Source organism: Nematolebias whitei, chromosome 15 (assembly GCF_014905685.2).
Source record: "Nematolebias whitei isolate Nwh7 chromosome 15, NemWhi1, whole genome shotgun sequence".
NCBI classification, from domain to species: Eukaryota; Metazoa; Chordata; class Actinopteri; order Cyprinodontiformes; family Rivulidae; genus Nematolebias; species Nematolebias whitei.
Window position 1 is genome coordinate 12,068,285 of NC_056512.1, and position 18,021 is coordinate 12,086,305.

The following is an 18,021-nucleotide window of genomic DNA, read 5'->3' on the forward strand; positions in this document are numbered from 1 at the left end:
GTTCAGCAATTTCTTTCTGTGTCTTACCCTCTTGCTTGAGGGTGTCAATGATGGCCTTCTGGACAGCAGCCTGGTCGGCAGTCTTACCAATGATTGCGGTTTTGACTAATGAACAAGGCTGGGAGTTTTTAAAAGCCTCAGGAATCTTTTGCAGGTGTTTAGAGTTACGTCGTTGATTCAGATGGTTAGGTTAATAGCTTGTTTAGACAACCTTTTCATGATATGCTAATTTTTTGGGACAGGCATTTTGGGTTTTCATGAGCTGTATACCATAATCATCAGTATTAAAACAATTAAAGACCTGAAATATTTCAGTTGGTGTACAATTAATCTGAAATATATGAAAGTTTCATTTTTATCATTACATAATGGAAAATAATGACCTTCATCACAATATGCTAATTTTTTTAGAAGGACCTGTATATACCATACCATACCATACCATTTTATTTATAGAGCACTTAAAACAGCTACAAGGCCAACCAAAGTGCTGTACAGACAGAACAATGGACAACACACGAAGCAATATACAAAATGAAGTAAATTAAAAATATGGACATAAAAACGATGCAGATAATAATTATGACAACAAACTAGTGTGGAGCGTACAGGTTCAAAACACAGATCCTCTGGTGTTGAAAGCTACTGAATAGTTGTGAGTTTTTAAACGGGATTTGAAAACTGAGAGGGAGGGGGCCAGTCTGACAAGCAGAGGCAACTCGTTCCAAAGTCTTGGTCCTGCTACAGATAAGGCCCTGTCACCTCTGCGCTTAAGACGAGTTCCTGGAACTGTGAGGAGCCACTGGTCCGTTGACCTCAGGGAACGTGGTGGGACATACGGTTGTAGCAGATCAGAGAGATGGGGGTGCAAAACTGTTCAGTGATTTGTAGACATACAGGAGTATTTTGAACTGGATTCTAAGGTGAAGCCAGTGCAGTGAGACCAAAACTGGTGTAATGTGCTCTCTTTTGCCTGTACTGGTTAAAAATCGGGCTGCTGCATTCTGGACCAGTTGTAGTCGTGCAATGGAGGTCTGACTGATACCAAACAGGAGTGAATTGCAGTAATCAAGCCTAGATGTAATGAATGCATGTATTACTGTCTCCAGGTTATTTGTGGACAATATGGGCTTCAGTTTAGACAGCCGCCTCAGTTGGTAAAAACATGATTTAACAATCATGTTTACATGATTGTTAAGTTTCACGGACACCCAGATTAGTGACTCTTTGTTTTTCTGACAGGCTTAGTGTGGAATGGTCGATACAGTGGTTTGTGATTGTGTCATTGGGAGGGAACAACATGACTTTAGACTTCTTTTCATTGAAACTTAAGAAGTTTAAAGCCATCCAGTCCCTGATGTCAGCCAGGCAGTCGAGCAGAGGTTGATTAGAGCATGTACCATTGTGTCTTATGGGGAAGTCCATTTGACAGTCGTCGACGTAGAAGTGAAAGGGTATGTTGTATAGTAGTATGTCAACGGACAGCTTTGCTGTCGCTTCACTACTAAAAATTTAAATATAACGGGTTCTTTCTTTTTCGAGTTAAATTAATGCCATGTGACGAGATAACTGTGTTTATTGTTTAATCAGTGACATGAGACGTTATTTTGTTTGACCCATCAGAACAAATGCGGTCATTTATTTAACAGAATCAAAATTTAACATCAAAACATGTGCACAAGGATTTGTTGATCTGGTTCTGATTAATAAAAACTTGGCACACTACTAATAAGACAACAGGATATTTCTGATGGCATCTAGAAAGATTTACAAAATAGAAGAGTTTAAAGGAAAGAATAGAGAAGTTTCAAGGAGATGTATGTTTGGATTGACCAGAATTAGCACGCTTCTTTCAACACCAGCTCAAACCTCCGGTACACTTAGCGCGTGACGACTCGTTACCTTCGCAGAAGATGAATCAGCTCTGGTACCGGTCCATTTCAACGCTACCTTTCCAGCGTCTCCGGTTAGAGCGGCTGGTCATTGTCAGAAGTCGTGTCGATTTACTCCGTTCAACAAACAGGACCAGCTCCCTTCGAGGTTGTAGGCGTTACGCCCGGGTGGATTCACAGCAAGGCGCTGTGACTCCGTCAGAGATCCCACTCAGAAGTGGAATACTCACAGACTCCATGAAGACTCCAGTCCAAGACTGTTCCAAGCCTCAGAAGACTGAAGAAGCTTGAAGAAGACTCAGAAGAACTCAATAGTTCCAGGAAGTGTCGACTTTTAAAGAGTCTTCACTTCTGGTCACTTAATACTTCCTGATTGGTTGAAACAACCAACAGGGGGTGGTTCTAGTGATGTCAGAGGGTTATTAAAAGTCAAGAGAGGGTTCAGGAACGTTTAGGAACGTTTAGTACAGACAGAGAAATGTTATGGCGAAGTGAGACAAACGCAGATGCCAGTGTTTCTCTTTTTACCGTCTGTTAGGTTTAAAAACAATACAGTCCGTTCTAATAACTTGTTTTCTGACTGTCTCTGACTTTTGATCGACATCACTACTTCTCATTTAGACAGAAGATCAAAATGCATAATTACTTTGTAAATAGGCATTTAACTTGATTTCTAAGTCTAATGAGGTTTAAAAAAATCATTAATACTGTTTCACAGTTGATTTAAAATGAGTGGTTCACTTCAACATTAGAAATGATATGAACTAAACACACTTTTGATTATCAACATATTGTAAAATAGTAATGATAATATAAAAAGAAGAGTGTTCTTTCAATTGATTACTTCAGGATACAATTAGACAGTCTCTGGATAAGCTAATCTGTATTTCTGGATTCAAATCAATGAAATAACAGTTCCTGTCCCATGAAGGTCTTCAGAGACAGGTTTTGGTCGGAGGCCTAGTTCACTACAGTTGTGTTTCCGGAAAATAGCACCAAGTGGCAGCAGGTATAGAGAGAATAGGAGGGGACCCAGGATGGACCCCTGTGAAACCCCACATTTAAGCTCTGTCGCTGCAGAACTAAAATCCTTGATGGAGACACAAAAGGATCTGTCAGCAAGGTAGGATCTGAACCAATTGAGGGCTTACCCTGTGATGCCCACCCACTGCACTAACCTAGCAATGAGGATCTCATGGTCGATGGTGTCAAAGGTGGCTGTGAGGTCCAATAGGACAAGCAGCACAGAATCACCAGTATCTGTGGATCTGAAGATGTCATTAAAAACCTTCAATAGGGCAGTTTCAGTGCTGTGGAGAGGTTTAAAGCCAGATTATATGTATATATATATATATATATACATACATATGTGTGTGTGTGTGTGTGTGTGTGTGTGTGTGTGTGTGTGTGTGTGTGTGTGTGTGTGTGTGTGTGTGTGTGTGTGTGTGTGTGTGTGTGTGTGTGTGTGTGTGTGTGTGTGTGTGTGTGTGTGTGTGTGTGTGTGTGTGTGTGTGTGTGTGAATGGATGGATGGATGACATGCATATGCATGACAAGTTTGTTTAACACCACCACCACCAAAATAATTTCTTCAAATGTTATAGAAAAAGCTTCTTATGTGTTGTCCTTCTCATATTGTCCACAGGAATTGACTGGGCCCCTGAATCCAACCGCATTGTTACATGTGCCTCTGATCGCAATGCCTATGTGTGGACTCTGAAAGACAGTGTGTGGAAGCCTACACTGGTCCTGTTGCGCATCAACCGTGCAGCCACTTGTGTGAAATGGTCCCCGCTGGAGAACAAATTTGCTTTGGGCAGTGGAGCTCGACTTATCTCTGTCTGCTACTTTGAGAAAGAGAACGACTGGTGAGCTGGATTTGAATCAAACTGGAACTGTTAAAGTTTTTCATTCATTTTCTTTTTTGGCTGCTTATTTAAGGCTCTCCACAGCAAATCGTGTGCCTCTATCTCCTTATCCCAGCATATTCCTTTGTCACAACAACCTTCTGCAGATCCTCTTTACCAACATACACTAAACTTAACTTTGGTCTTCCTCTTTTCATCCCTTGCAGCTCTATACTCTACATCCTTTTTCCATTATTTTTATCATACACATTATTAATATTGTTTATGGGGAGTGGTGGCACAGAGGTTAGAGAAGGTGAGCCTGTGATCGAAAGATCGCCGGTTCAAGCCCCGGTACCAACAACATCAAAAATGTGGGTGGGGTAGGTGAAGCACCCACACCTGCCCCCACCCTCATTTGTCCCACTCTGGGCCCTTGAGCAAGGCCCTTAACCCCCCACCATCTGCTCCTCTGGGTGTCCTAGATAGTAGCTCTCTGCTCCACACAGAGGGCTGTGGTAGCTCGGTGGTCTGTGGTTGCATCAGGAAGGGCATCCGGCATAAAAATAACTGCCAAGTCTTCGTGAGACTTAGTTCGCTGTGGCAACCCCTGATGCAGGGAGCAGCCGAAAGAAGAAGAAAAAAAAAAATATATACATATGACATTTTGTGAACTTTTTGTGTGAACCTTTTGCTGCTGTTAAACTTGAATTTCCCATCAATGGGACAATAAAGCCTGATTCTATTCTATTCTATTCTATTCTATTCTATTCTATTATGTCCACTGTCCATCCTCTGTGCATGTCCAATCTTAAGTGTGTCCCTCTGTTTGTCATCAACTCTGTCTCATCCACCTTCAGTATCTCTACTCCTTAAAGCTTCACTCTTCCATTAATTTCCCTTTCATTCACATATAGACTCTGTCTGTTCTCGCAGTAGTCCTCAATCCTGAACCTCAAAGGCCTATTCTGTATGTTCAAGTTGTTTCCTTGCTCTTAAGCAGCTCTAACTCCACAAAGACACAATGGAGTTCTTTCTGACCCTCTCTGTACTTCTCCATCAGCATTCTCAAATCAAAGATGGTGTCTGTGGTGCTCTTTCTTAGCATGAAACCATACTACTGCTGATAAATAGTCACCTCTTGTCTGAGTCTAGCTTCAACAAGTCTCTCCTAGATCTTCATTGTGTGACTCCATCCATCCATCCATTATCTTTACCCATTTCTTCCTTTTTGGGTTGTGGGGATTGCCGCTGCCCATGTCCAACAGTCACTGTGCGAGAGGCGGGGGACACCCTGGACAGATCAGTCCATCACAGGGACACATAGAGACCAACGGGTCAAACAACCATTCACTCTCTCACTCACACCTAGGGACAAGTTAGAGTTACCAATCAGCCTAATGCATGTTTTTGGTCTGTGGGAGGAGACCTGAGTACCTGGAGAAAACCCATGCATGCATGGAGAGAACATGCAAACTCCACCCAGAAAGGCCCCTGGACTGAGATTTGGACCAGGGTAACCTGCTCGCTGAGAGGCTCTACTAGTTGCGCCACTGTGCTGTCCATCGTGTGACTCATCAACTTAATTCCCCTGTAGTTGCTACAACATCATCCTTGTTCTTAAAAATGGGCATCATTACACTTCTTCTTTATTCCTCAGTCATTTTCTCACCCTCAAATATGTCATTGAATATTCAAGTCAAAAACCTCACTGCCATCTCTCCAAGACATTTCCAAACCTCCACTGGTATGTCATCAGATCCTACTGCCTTCTCCTTCTTCATTCTTTTCAGAGTTTTCTGGACTTCACCCTGACTAATCTTTCCCACTTCCTGGTCCACAGTTTCTATGACCTCTATTTTTCTTTCTCTTTCATTCTGTTCATTCATTAGCCCCTCAAAGTATTCTTTCCATCTTTCAGTCACTCTTCTCATTTGTTAGAACATTACCATTCCTATCTTTAACAAGTCTAACCTGCTGCACATACTTTCCAGTCTGATCCCCCATCTCACCAATCAGTACAAGTCCTTTTTGCCTTATTTAGTGTCCAGCCTCCCATTCAACTCATCATATGCCTTCTGCTTTGCCTTTGCTACCTCCCTCTTTGCTCTATGTTGCAGCTCCTTATATTTCTGTCTCTTCTCTTCAGTCATCCCACTGTCATATTTCTTCATGGCTCACCTCTTTTTTTGAATAGCTTCTGGAATAGCTGTCTGGTTCATGGGGGTCACTGGTGCCACAGGTGCCCATGTCCAGCTATCACTGTGTGAGAGGTAGGGGACACCCTGGACAGGTCTCCAGTCCAACACAGGGACACATAAAGACAAACGAGACAAGCAACCATTCACTCTCTCACTGTCACCTAGGGACAATTTAGAGTTACCAGTCAGACTAGCATGCAGGTTTTTGGTTTGTGGGAGGAAACCAGAGTGCCCGGAGAAAACCCACGCATGCACGGAGAGAACATGAATAGCTTCCTGTACTTCATTATTCCACCACCAGGTTTCCTTATCATCCATTCTCTGTCCAGATGGAACAATAAGTACCTTCCTACCTGTCTCTCTAATTACTGTTGCTGTAGTAGCCCAGTCATCTGGAAGCTCTTTCGTACCACCTGGAGCCTTTAACAGCTCCTCTCTCAATTTCTCACAACATTCTTCATTCGTCAGCTTCCACCATTTGTTCTTCTCTGATTTTGCTCTTTTTCTCTTCTTCACAAGAACAGTCATTCTACACACAATCATCCAATGCTGTCTGGCCACACTCTCCCCTGTCACAACCTTACAGTCTCCAATCTCCCTCAGGTTTCCTCTTCTACACAGGATGTAGTCGACCTACGTACTCCTTCCTTCTCTCTTATAGGGCACTCTATGTTCCTCCCTCTTTTGGAAATAAGTGTTGACTATAGCCATTTATATTCTCTTGGCAAAATCCACCACATCTGTCCTTCCTGGTTTCTTTCCTTGACACCAAACCTACCCATCACTTCCTCATCCCTTCTGTTTCCTTCACCAACATGTCCATTCAGGTCTGCTCCGATCACCACTCTCTCCTCCTTGGGAATACTCTATCACTTCATCCAGATCCTTGCAAAATGTATCTTTCTCCTCGACATCACATTCAACCTGTGGAGTATAACCACTGTCAACATTTAACACCAGAACTTCTACTTCTACCTTCAGACACATCACCCTATCTGGCACTCTACTACACCTCTACTACATTATTTGTCAACTCCTCTTTCAGGACCACCCCTACCCCATTTCTCTTTCTGTCTACATCATGGTAAAACAGTTTGAACCCTGCTCCAATGCCGCAAACCTTGCTGTTCTTCCACTTGTTTTTTTGGACATATAAAACATCTACCTTCCTCTTGCATCATTTCAGCCAGTTCTCTACGTTTGCCTGTCATTGTCTCTTCAGTTGGAGTAGCTAACCTCAGTCCTACACTCTTTTCTTCTACTCCCTCTGTCTCCTAACACGTTTTCCTCATAACTATCTTCTAGCCTAAACTTAAGCTCAACTACCCTTCAGACACAGTGGTGGGATGTAACTAAGTACAAATACTTTGTTACTGTACTTAAGTACATTTTTCATGTATCTGTACTTTACTTAAGTAGAGTTAAATGTGGATACTTTATACTTTTACTCCACTACATTTTACATCAAGTATCTGTACTTTCTACTACACTACATTTCTATAATGCGTTGCATTACAAGTTACATTCATGTTGCGGCTTTTTGATTTGTTTGTTACTTTGAAAGTAACCAACGGTGAGAGGGGAGTTGGTCCATTGAATCACTGCAAAGTGGGCAGGTAACGTTAGGCCCACCTTCAAGAAGAGCTGGGCCAATGACATATATTCTAGTATATATGTCACTGAGCTGGGTGCACCCGCAGCACCGCTAACACACCCAAAATGTATTCCACCGCAAGAGAGTCAGCCAGAAGATATGCGCCACCCATGGCCTTATTGAAAGACTGCTCAGTACAACAGGACAGCTTCTCTATCCCAAAAGAGCCAGATTGAACTCAAAAATATTTGAAAACCAACTTCTTGTGAACTTGAACAAGAAATGATTGCTGCAATATTAAAATGTGTCAGTTCATGGGATGTTAGGAGACAAGAGATGTCTCCAAATGGTTCAATATTCAGGTCCAAGTTTTAAAAATGGTGTCAGGAAGTTAAAATATTGTTCTATATTGACCTATTACAAGGTTGAATAGACAGTATTTTAACTAGAGTTGATGACAAACTGGAGTTGAAATATCAGTGGAAATGATCAGAGCCTATTCCTTTGTTAGTTGTGTCTAATGCTTCTTTTGTTCAGGCAGACAACTTTTACTTAAATGTGTTTACTGCAGTTAAAATTACACATTCGTTTTGCTTTGTGTTCAATAAAAACTTTCAAAGGGAAAATCGTTCCTCTTTCTTATTTTGCTTAATGGCATGTCATCCCTGAAATTCTGACACACAGAATCACAAGTGTGAACTGTGTCACAGAGTAAACAATAAAAACGTATTATCTGCAGCATTGTTCATTAAAATGGCTCAACACTATTAATGTATTACAGAATATATACATATGGTAGGCAGACTTAAAGATATGTAGACCGCTGCATTATGTAATTAGGAAGTACTTTTACTTTTAATACTTTGAGTATTTTAAAAGCAAGTACTTTTTTACTTTACTTAAGTAAAAATGTTAATGTGGTACTTATACTTTTAGTAGAGTACATTTTTGTCTGTTTATTTGTACTTTTACTTAAGTACAGTGTTTGAGTACTTTCTCCACCACTGTTCAGACTGATGTATTTGAATTGTTTCAGTGCTGTACATTAAATTACAGGACTTTAACTTTTTAGGTGGCTGAGCAAGCACATCAAGAAACCCATTTGCTCCACAGTTCTGAGCTTAGATTGGCATCCCAACAACATCCTTCTGGCAGCTGGGTCCGCAGACTTTCACTGCAGGTAAAACCATCAACATAGTCTGCCTTTTCTTTCTTGTTAATACTGTAAACATGCAGATCCAAACAGAAGGAATGTATCCTCATGAAGATGTCAGCCAAACTGAATGCACACAATGTTAACACTGCCAACTGACATCCTCATTTAGGAGCATTCAATTAAAAGTTAAATTTCCAAAGCAAAACTTTGGAAAATATGCATTTCTTCAAGGAATGCAATGTTTTATTCTATTCTTGTTGGATCACAGAACCAACAGTTTGTATCATGTCTTTGTGCATCTCAGAGTTTTCTCAGCCTACATCAAGGACATTGAGGAAAAGCCTGGACCCACACCTTGGGGAGCTAAGATGCCTTTTGGGGAGGTGATGCTGGAACATAAGGACTGTGGTGGGTGGGTGCACAGTGTCTCTTTCTCCCCCAATGGAGAGCAGCTGGCCTGGGTGGCTCACAATAGCAGCATCACAGTGGCTGATGCAGCCCAGGGAAAAGAGTGAGTGTTTGTTTCTTTGTGTGGATCAGCATTAACTGTCTGCTGAGACAGCATTCACTCAGTTTCTTTCATATTTTCTCTGCAATCATTCTGTTTCAGCACACTTTGTGCTAGTTGAACCATTTATATATCAATTCAATTGAATTCAGTTTATTTATATAGGGCAAAGTCACAACAGGTCATCTCAGGGCAGTGGTGTGGATTTGAATCATATGACTTTAGACTTGGCTCGAAAAAATGTTCAGAGACTTCTGACTTGACTTGTACTTTACACCAAAGACTTGGAACTTGACATGGACTTTGACCTGCTTGCTTGAAAAGACTTGATATTTTACCCATAATCTAAAATTTAAAAACCACAGTGAAGTTAGTTTTAGGTTGGATATTCAAGCTCCATGGATTCAGCGATGTCTTCCACTCGTTCGATCCAATGCAGGCAGCCTGATTTCAGCCAGCTGTGCTCAGTCTATCTCCTCGTCAAAGACACAATGGTTCGCTTAGGGACCATCAATAAATTGCCAATCCAAACATTCTTGAGAAAAAAATTTGTAGCATTCATGTCACGTGACCCACTGACACAAAACAGTCCAGCACTACATCTCAGTCACTACCTGGATATTGCTGATGGACAGAACACCCTCTTGTTCTGGGCAGTGAACATACAGACTCTTCGTTCACTGTTTCATGTGGCCACCAGAGTTTCGGCAGTGCCTGCATGTAGCGCTCCACTAGAGCCAGTTCTATTTCGTATAGGCTTCGCCCTTTAAGGCTGTTGCTGGTGGGTTTATCTCTAGGCGCTCAGCGCTGCACTGAAAAACTTTAGTCCACGCCCACCTGCTATGTGTGGGCCTCACCCCCGGTCCGTATAAATTACGGTGAGACCGGGTAATCAGCTCCCATTTTTTTCTTCAGCCAGCTAGCTAGCACTGTCAGAAGAATGAAGAAGGAAAAGTTATCCAGGGTCCCTGTGATGGACTTGCGACCCGTCCAGGGTGTACCCCGCCCCTTGCACAGTGATTGCTGGACATGGGCACCAGCGACCCCCGTGACCCAAAATGGAATAAGCGGGTAAAGATAATGGATGGATGGATGGAAGTTATCCAGGTTTGACCGGCACAACCTTTGCTAAGGATGCCTGGGTCTCCGCCACGCCAACCTCCTGTCGTCCCGGTGAGCTCTTCCTTTCTGAGGAGAAGCAGACGAGCAGCCTTGTTCAAGGTAAGCGCCGAGGAGTGCTTTTCCGTGGCGGGCCTCTACCCGCTGAACGACGCCACAGCCTTTTCTAATGTGTTTTGTCCTCGCGGTAATCAAATGATTTCCTGAAAAAGGCAATGTTAGCAGCAGCCCCGCTGAATACTTTTCCGTGGAGGGCCGCTACTCGCTGGACGACGCCACCGCCTTTTCTAACGTGTTTTTTTCTCAAGGTAAATTGGATGATTCCCTTGAGAAAGGCGTTGTTGGCAGCAGCTCTGCTGTTTTTTTCTGTGGCGGGACGCTATGCGCGGAACGACGCCACCGCCTTCTTTGACGCAGAGTAACGCAGTGAATTGAATGATTCCTCCGAGAAAGGCGATGCGAAGCTGCCCCTTCCCTCCTGGAGAGCATAGTGACGGAAGACGAGTGGCCGAGCCGATGCTCAGCCACCTTGGATCTTCCCACGTCGGCGACCACACCGCTCCCAGCTGTCGGCGCCCTCCTCTCGGAGCTGCCCGGCATAATCCAGGAGGATGTTAACACAAGGAACTTTCCGTCCCTCACCTCCCTCCGCCCTGATCGGATGATCTGGTGGCAAGGTTGGCTCCGCCCTGACTCGTTGCCCTGACCCCATCTGGCCCTGCTCTCCAGCTGTGACGTCACTCTGGAACGAGGCGGCAGCTGGGCTGGCAAGCTGAGGACATCCGTCTCCACCTTCTCTTCCATCTCCAGAGTGGAGGGTTTTACCAATCAGTGTTTTTTTCCCTCGGTCCCGCCCCCCGGAGCCAAGCCTGGTGGTGGCACTTGGGGGCAAAAGCTTCCAGGATGGACCAGCAACCTGTCCCTCCAGGGAAGCATGACCAGATGGTGACAAGGTCTCCAACCGAGCTCACCAGTGCTCATTCCAGATGGCCGCAGCGAACAACAACGTCACCCTGCTGGCCTACAGCATCTCTAAGAGGCTGGAAGAAGCAGACCTGCTGGAGGAGACAAAGAGCTCTCTCTGTAAACTGCTGATGTCATATTAAACATGTGCCTCCTCTGCGATCTGCCTGTCTCGCATGGCTGCCTAGACGACCATGATCCAGAGGACCACTTGGCTCCGCCTCTCGCCATCCTTGTCGGAGAGGCTGCAGAAAGACCTGCTGGAGGGCCCTGTTACCACAGAGGTGCTGTTTGGGGCCAACTTCAGGACCGTCCTTGAGAAATTGCAGAGGTCCGAGGAGGTCTCAGAGACTGTACACCATCTGGTGACGTCACAGTCCATCTGCCCCTCCGGCCGCTGGAGGGACCGCCTTGGCCAGCAAGAGCACCAGAGGTGCTCCACAGCTGCGGCAGCAACTTTATGCCCCGCTCATCCGCCGGCCCCCTCCACCAGGTAACAGATCCTTGAGGGGAAGGTATGTGTTTTTTGATGATGTATGTTTTTGATATAAAACAGAAACACCTCTGAAAGTAAAGTTGCTCATCTGAGATTGTCAGATCAGCTGATTTCTCAGCTGCCTCTCTTCACACATTTCCCACACAGAACAAGCCAGTAACCTCTAAACAGCGTTTTAAATGGCACCGCAGTTCAGTAAATATCACAAAACACTCGTCTGCCACGTCAGCTAAAATGATGTTTTTTTTCAGCAGACCGATTCCGGTAAAATCCCTCGTTTTTCAGCCAGAGCCCAGTTTTTAATTTCTGCTGTTTTCTGCCCACTCATAGCGCAGTGGGAATAAACATATTTTATCCACGACAGCTGCAGCCTCAACCAAAACGGCGTCTCACTCAGAAAACACTCACGCCTCCTCTCGGTGCATGCCAGCTCACCTCAGCTCTATGTGAGACCGCAGCCTGAGCCCAGCACAGAGGCGCACATAGAGCCCTTTTTTTTGTCGGAGCCCCCTTTCGGTTCCCCCGGAGAATCTCTGGAGCAAGTGATGGCATTAAGGATTTTTTAGTCTGATTGACGTTCATGAGAAACATCACACAACATAAATGCGTGCACGCTCTCCGAGCGATACTCAGAGTGGCGGTGAGTGTGTTCCCTGGACAGATGGACGGGCCATCTGATCAGAAGGGGTTACACGCTGCAGTTCACAGCTCAACCCCCACTGTTCAGAGGGATTATAGAGACAGTTCTGTCTTCTCCAGAACAGAGCTTGTCTCTCCAGTCAGAAGTTCAGTAATTTCTGACGAAAAATGTGATTTCCAGAGTTCCCAGCAGAGAGGAAAATACGCTTTTTTTCCCTCCCACTATTTCCTGGTTCTGATTTTTTTTTAAACGGAGGGATGAGACCCATTCTCGACCTGTTCATGTTCAACAATTTGATCATGGGGAAACAAATCCACATGCTGATGAACAGCTGCTGTAGAACTTCACCAGAACGACTGGTTTTCACCTCCATAGATCTGAAGAGCACATATTTTCACATTTCCATCATTCTGAAACACCCCACGCACAATTTCAAAATGTGTGGAGATAGCTCTGCAGTCATTACACATAGCAGGAATGAGAAATCTTTTTATCTGGACGATCTGCTCTTATTAGCTTGGTCCAGTCACACAGACTAAAACACTAGTGTTACACCTGCTAAACCTAAGGTTTCTATAAACTGGGAAAAATTTCTGTTTGTCCGTCCCAGATGATTGTTTATCTGGAAATGGAGCTAAACTCAGCTACAATGAGAACTGTTTATCACAGCTGACAGCCGAAGCTCTATCAGCTCAGCTCCTCCGTGTCAAACCCAGCTCCGCATTGTCAAACCCTGCAGCATAGTGACAGTTCTGCCTGTCATGCGACTCCTGAGATGATGTCAGCGGCCCACATCGTGGTTCCGCTGGGCCTACTTCACATGAGACGCCTTCAGAGATGGTTCACCCACCTGCGCATAGATCCTGTGCGCCAGAAGAGGTGGATTATCTTTGTGCCCCCCCACCCCCCGTGAGAACCAATCTAAATCACTGGGGAAACCCCCTCATTCTGTCAGAGGGAGTTCCCATCAGTAGGCCTACATCACACGTCTCAGTTTTTCACAGACGTGTTCCTGTCAAGCTGGGAGGAATGTGTCTGTCCCAAGCAGTGGGAGCACAGTGGCTGGACCACACGTCGCTTTACATAATGTGCTAGAATATTTTTCACGGTCTGAAACGTGACTCAGCATTTTGCCCCTGCTGCGAGATCAGCATTTTCTGATCCACACAGACAACAAGTGACGCCAGTTTACATAAACCGTCAGGGAGGTGTGCGCTCAGCCCAACTGTTTCACATCGCAAAATAGCTGTAGTGTTGGCCACACAGAAACCTGCTCTCCATCAGAGCAGTAGACTTTCCCAGCATTCCTGAACAAGTGAGCAGATATTGTGTCGAGGGGCGGTCCCCACCACAGAGACTGGAGCCTCCATCCCAAGCTGATTTCTCAGATTTTGGAGCAGGTTTGGCTGAGCAGCAGTGGATCTGTCCTCCACACGGGAGAACGCCCAGTGTCAATTATGGTTCTCACTGAGCCCACGAGACGACTCACCATTAGGAGTGGATGCCTTCGCTCACAGCCCTTGGCCAAAAATGCTCCTTTATGCCTTTCCTCCAGTCCTGCAAATATCATGGACCCTGGACCGGGTTCGGGAAGAAGTACCGTCAGTCATCCTCATAGCTCCTGAACGCATATGCGCTCCGTGGTTCCTGAATCTGCAGCGACTGATCGGCTGTGGAAACTGCTGTGTGTGTGTGTGTGTGGGGGGGGGGGCACTCTCCGCCAGGCAGGAAGAGCAATCAGGAGTTACCCAGAAATAGGTCAGCATCTTTGGGTCTGTCCGCTGAACAGATCCGTTTAGAAAAGATGGTCCTCCCACAGGATGTGGTGCGTACGTTCAGGGCGCACGAGCTGCTTCCACCACAACATTGCACACATCAAGTGGACAGTTTTGTTCAGCGCTGGTGCTCAGAAAAAGGTGTGGAGGCCATCTCATGACCACTAGGTGGCATGCTGTCCTTTCCGTAGCAGCTTATAGACAGAGATCTAGCGTTCAGCACAATTAAAACTTATGCTGCAGCTATTTCTTCCTGTCACGAGGGCTTCGTTGACAAAACAGTTCTTAATCACCCGTTAATGAAGCGTTTCCTGATAGGTGTATGGAGACACAGACCGGTGTCACATCCACTAACTTCACAGTGAGACGTAAGGATGGTCCTGCACGCTCTGATCAAAGCTCATTCTAAATTTTTATATCAGGTTTTACTTAAATTTCTGTCATTTAAAATTGCTGTTAGTTCTGACGTTGGCAAAGAGAGTGAGTGTTTGTTTGCTCTCTCTGTTACTCCCTCATGTCTCAGAATTCAAGCTGACGGCAGTTCAGCTGTACTGCATTTTAACCCTGCTCTGAAAAGCATCACAAGCTCATTCAGATCGAGAGTGATAACCTAGGATGGGTTTTATCCTCTTCCTCATAATTCTGAGGAGGAAGCAACATCTCACCTCCTTCTGTCCCATGCACGCATTTTTCATGTTACGTGGTGTACACGGCCGCGCTGCACCGCTTTCAGCGTATGTTCGTGCATTACCTGGACAGCTCTTCAAGACGTCCTCTATCCACCCAGCGCCTCTCACACGGGTTGTGTGAGGATATTTCTGAAGTTTACAGTTTATCTGGACTGGATCCTCCAAAGAATCTCAGCGCATTCCACGAGAGGGTTTTCATCCTTCATGGCTCTGCATGGAGGGATGACAGTGGATACTGTATACATATGTATATATATATATATATATATATATATATATATCCATCCATCCATCCATCCATTTTCTTCCGCTTATCCGGGGTCAGGTCGTGGGGGTAGCAGCCTAAGTAGAGAGGCCCAGACTTCCCTCTCCCCAGCCACTTGGTCCAGCTCCTCCAGGGGGAATCCCGAGGCGTTCCCAGGCCAGCCAAGAAACATAGACCTTCCAGCGTGTCCTGGGTCTTCCTCTGCGTCTCCTCACAGTGGGACATGTCCGGAACAACTCACCAGGGAGGTGTCCAGGAGGCATCCTAAACAAATGCCCAACCCACCTCAACTGGCTCCTCTCGACGTGGAGAAGCACCGGCTCTACTCTGAGTCCTCCCCGGATGATCGAGCTTCTCACCCTATCTCTAAGGGAGAGCCCAGACACCTTGCGGAGAAAACTCATTTCGGCCGCGTGTATCCGAGATCTCGTTCTTTCAGTCACATCCCAAAGCTCATGACCATAGATGAGGGTAGGAACATAGATCGATCGGTAAATTGAGAGCTTCGCCTTTTGACTCAGCTCTCTCTTTACCACGACAGACCTGTACAGCGCCCGCTTCACTGCAGACGCTGCACCTATCCGCCTCTCGATCTCACGTTCCATTTTTCCCTCATTGGTGGACAAGACCCCAAGATACTTGAACTCCTTCACTTGGGGCAGGACCTCCTCCCTGACCTGGAGAGAGCACTCTACCCTTTTCTGGCTCAAGACCATGGCCTCGGATTTGGAGGAACTGATCTTCATCCTTGCCGTGTCGCACTTGGCTGCGAACCACTCCAGCAAAAGATGTAGATCACGATCTGATGAAGCCAATAGGACCACATCATCTGCAAAAAGCAGAGAAGCAATCCTAAGGCCACCAAAATAGATCCCCTCAACACCTTGGTGGCACATAGAAATTCTGTCCATAAAAGTTATGAACAGAATCGGTGACAATTGGCAACCTTGGCGGAGTCCAACTCTCACTGGGAACAAGCCTGACTTACTGCCGGAAATGCAGACCAGGTTCTGACAAAGGTCATACAGGGACCTAACAGCCCGTATCAAAGGGCCCGGTACCCCATACTCCCAGAGTACCCCCCACACGGTTCCCCGAGGGACCCGGTCGAATGCCTTCTCCAAGTCCACAAAGCACATGTAGACTGGTTGGGCAAACTCCCACGCACCAACCAGGACCCTGCTGAGAATGTAGAGCTTGTCCAGTGTTCCACGACCAGGATGAAAACCACACTGCTCCTCCTGAATCCGATGTTCGACTATCCGACAGACCCTCCTCTCCAGAACCCCAGAAAAGACCTTACCAGGGAGGCTTAAGAGTGTGATCCCCCTGTAGTTGGAACACACTCTACGGTCCCCCTTTTTGGATACGGGGACAACCACCCCAGTCTGCCAATCCAGGGGAACTTCCCCCGATGTCCACACAATATTGCAGAGTCGCGTAAGCCAACACAACCCTAAAACATCCAGAGCCTTAAGGAACTCTGGGTGAATCTCATCAACCCCTGGGCCCTGCCACTGAGGAGATTTTTAACCACCTCGGTGACCTCAGCACCAGAGATTGGAGGGCCCGACCCAGAGTCCCCAGGCTCCGCTTCCTCAGTGAAAGAAATGCCGGTGGGATTGAGGTGTGCTGAAATCCTTCTCATAGCCTCTCCGATTTCCTCCCATGCCTCCTTCTTCAGCCTGACAGCATCCCTCACCGACGGTGTCCACCACCGGGTTCGAGGGTTGCCGCCGCCACAGGCACCGACAGCCTTGCAGCCGCAGTTCCGTTAAGCCGCCTCGACAATAGAGGCATGGAACATGGCCCACTCTGACTCAATGTCCCCCACCTCCCCCGGAACATGTTCGAAGTTCTCCCGGAGGTGGGAGTTAAAGCTCCGTCTCACAGGAGACTCTGCCAGACGTTCCCAGCAAACCCTCACAATACGTTTGGGTCTGCCAGGTCTGACTGGCATCCTCCCCCACCATCGGAGCCAACTCACTACCAGGTAGTGATCAGTGAACAGCTCCACCCCTCTCTTCACCCGAGTGTCCAAGACATGTGGTCACAGATCAGATGAGACGACAACAAAATCAATCATCGAACCGCGGCCTAGGGTGTCCTGGTGCCAAGAGCACATATGGACACCCTTATGCTTGAACATGGTGTTCGTTATGGACAATCCATGACGAGCACAGAAGTCCAACAACAGAACACCACTCTGGTTCAGATCAGGGGGGCCGTTCCTCCCAACCATACCCCTCCAGGTCTCACTGTCATTGCCCACGTAAGCATTGAAGTCCCCCAGCTTAACAAGGGAGTCCCCAGGTGGTGCACTTTCCAGTACCCCCTCCAAGGACTCCAAAAAGGGTGGATAATCTGAACTGCCATTTGGTGCATAAGCACAAATGACAGTTAGAACCCGTGCCCCCACAGGTAGACAGAGGGAGGCCACCCTCTCATTCACCGGGGTGAACTCCAACACACAAGCACCAAGATGGGGGGCAATAAGTATGCCCACTCCTGCTCGGCACCTCTCACCAGGGGCAATTCCAGAGTGGAAGAGTGTCCAACCCCTCTCAAGGAAACTGGTTCCAGAGCCAGAGCCATGAATAGAGGTGAGTCCTACCATTTCTAGCCAGAACTTCTCAAACTCACACCAGCTCAGGCTCCTTCCCCACCAGTGAGGTGACATTCCACATCCCAATAGCCAGGTTCTGTAACCGAGGATCAAACCGCCAGTGTTCCCGCCCTCGGCCACCACCTATCCCACATTGCACCAGACCCCTTTGGCCCCTCCCACAGGTGGTGAGCCCATGGGAAGGGGGACCCACGTCTCCTCTTCGGGCTGTGCCCGGCCGAGCTCCATGGGTGAAAGCCCGGCCACCAGGC

General features: G+C 46.4%; 1 protein-coding gene across 1 annotated transcript in view; it reads left to right on the top strand.

The window, feature by feature from the left end:
* Positions 1-18,021, top strand: part of zgc:86896 (uncharacterized protein LOC415190 homolog) — a 49,209-nt gene that overhangs the window by 11,493 nt on the left and 19,695 nt on the right. Inside the window, exons 4-6 of the mRNA XM_037688804.1 lie at positions 3,537-3,759; positions 8,606-8,713; positions 8,994-9,200. Coding sequence (XP_037544732.1) covers positions 3,537-3,759; positions 8,606-8,713; positions 8,994-9,200 — 538 coding nt within the window. The remainder of the gene's footprint in view (positions 1-3,536; positions 3,760-8,605; positions 8,714-8,993; positions 9,201-18,021) is intronic.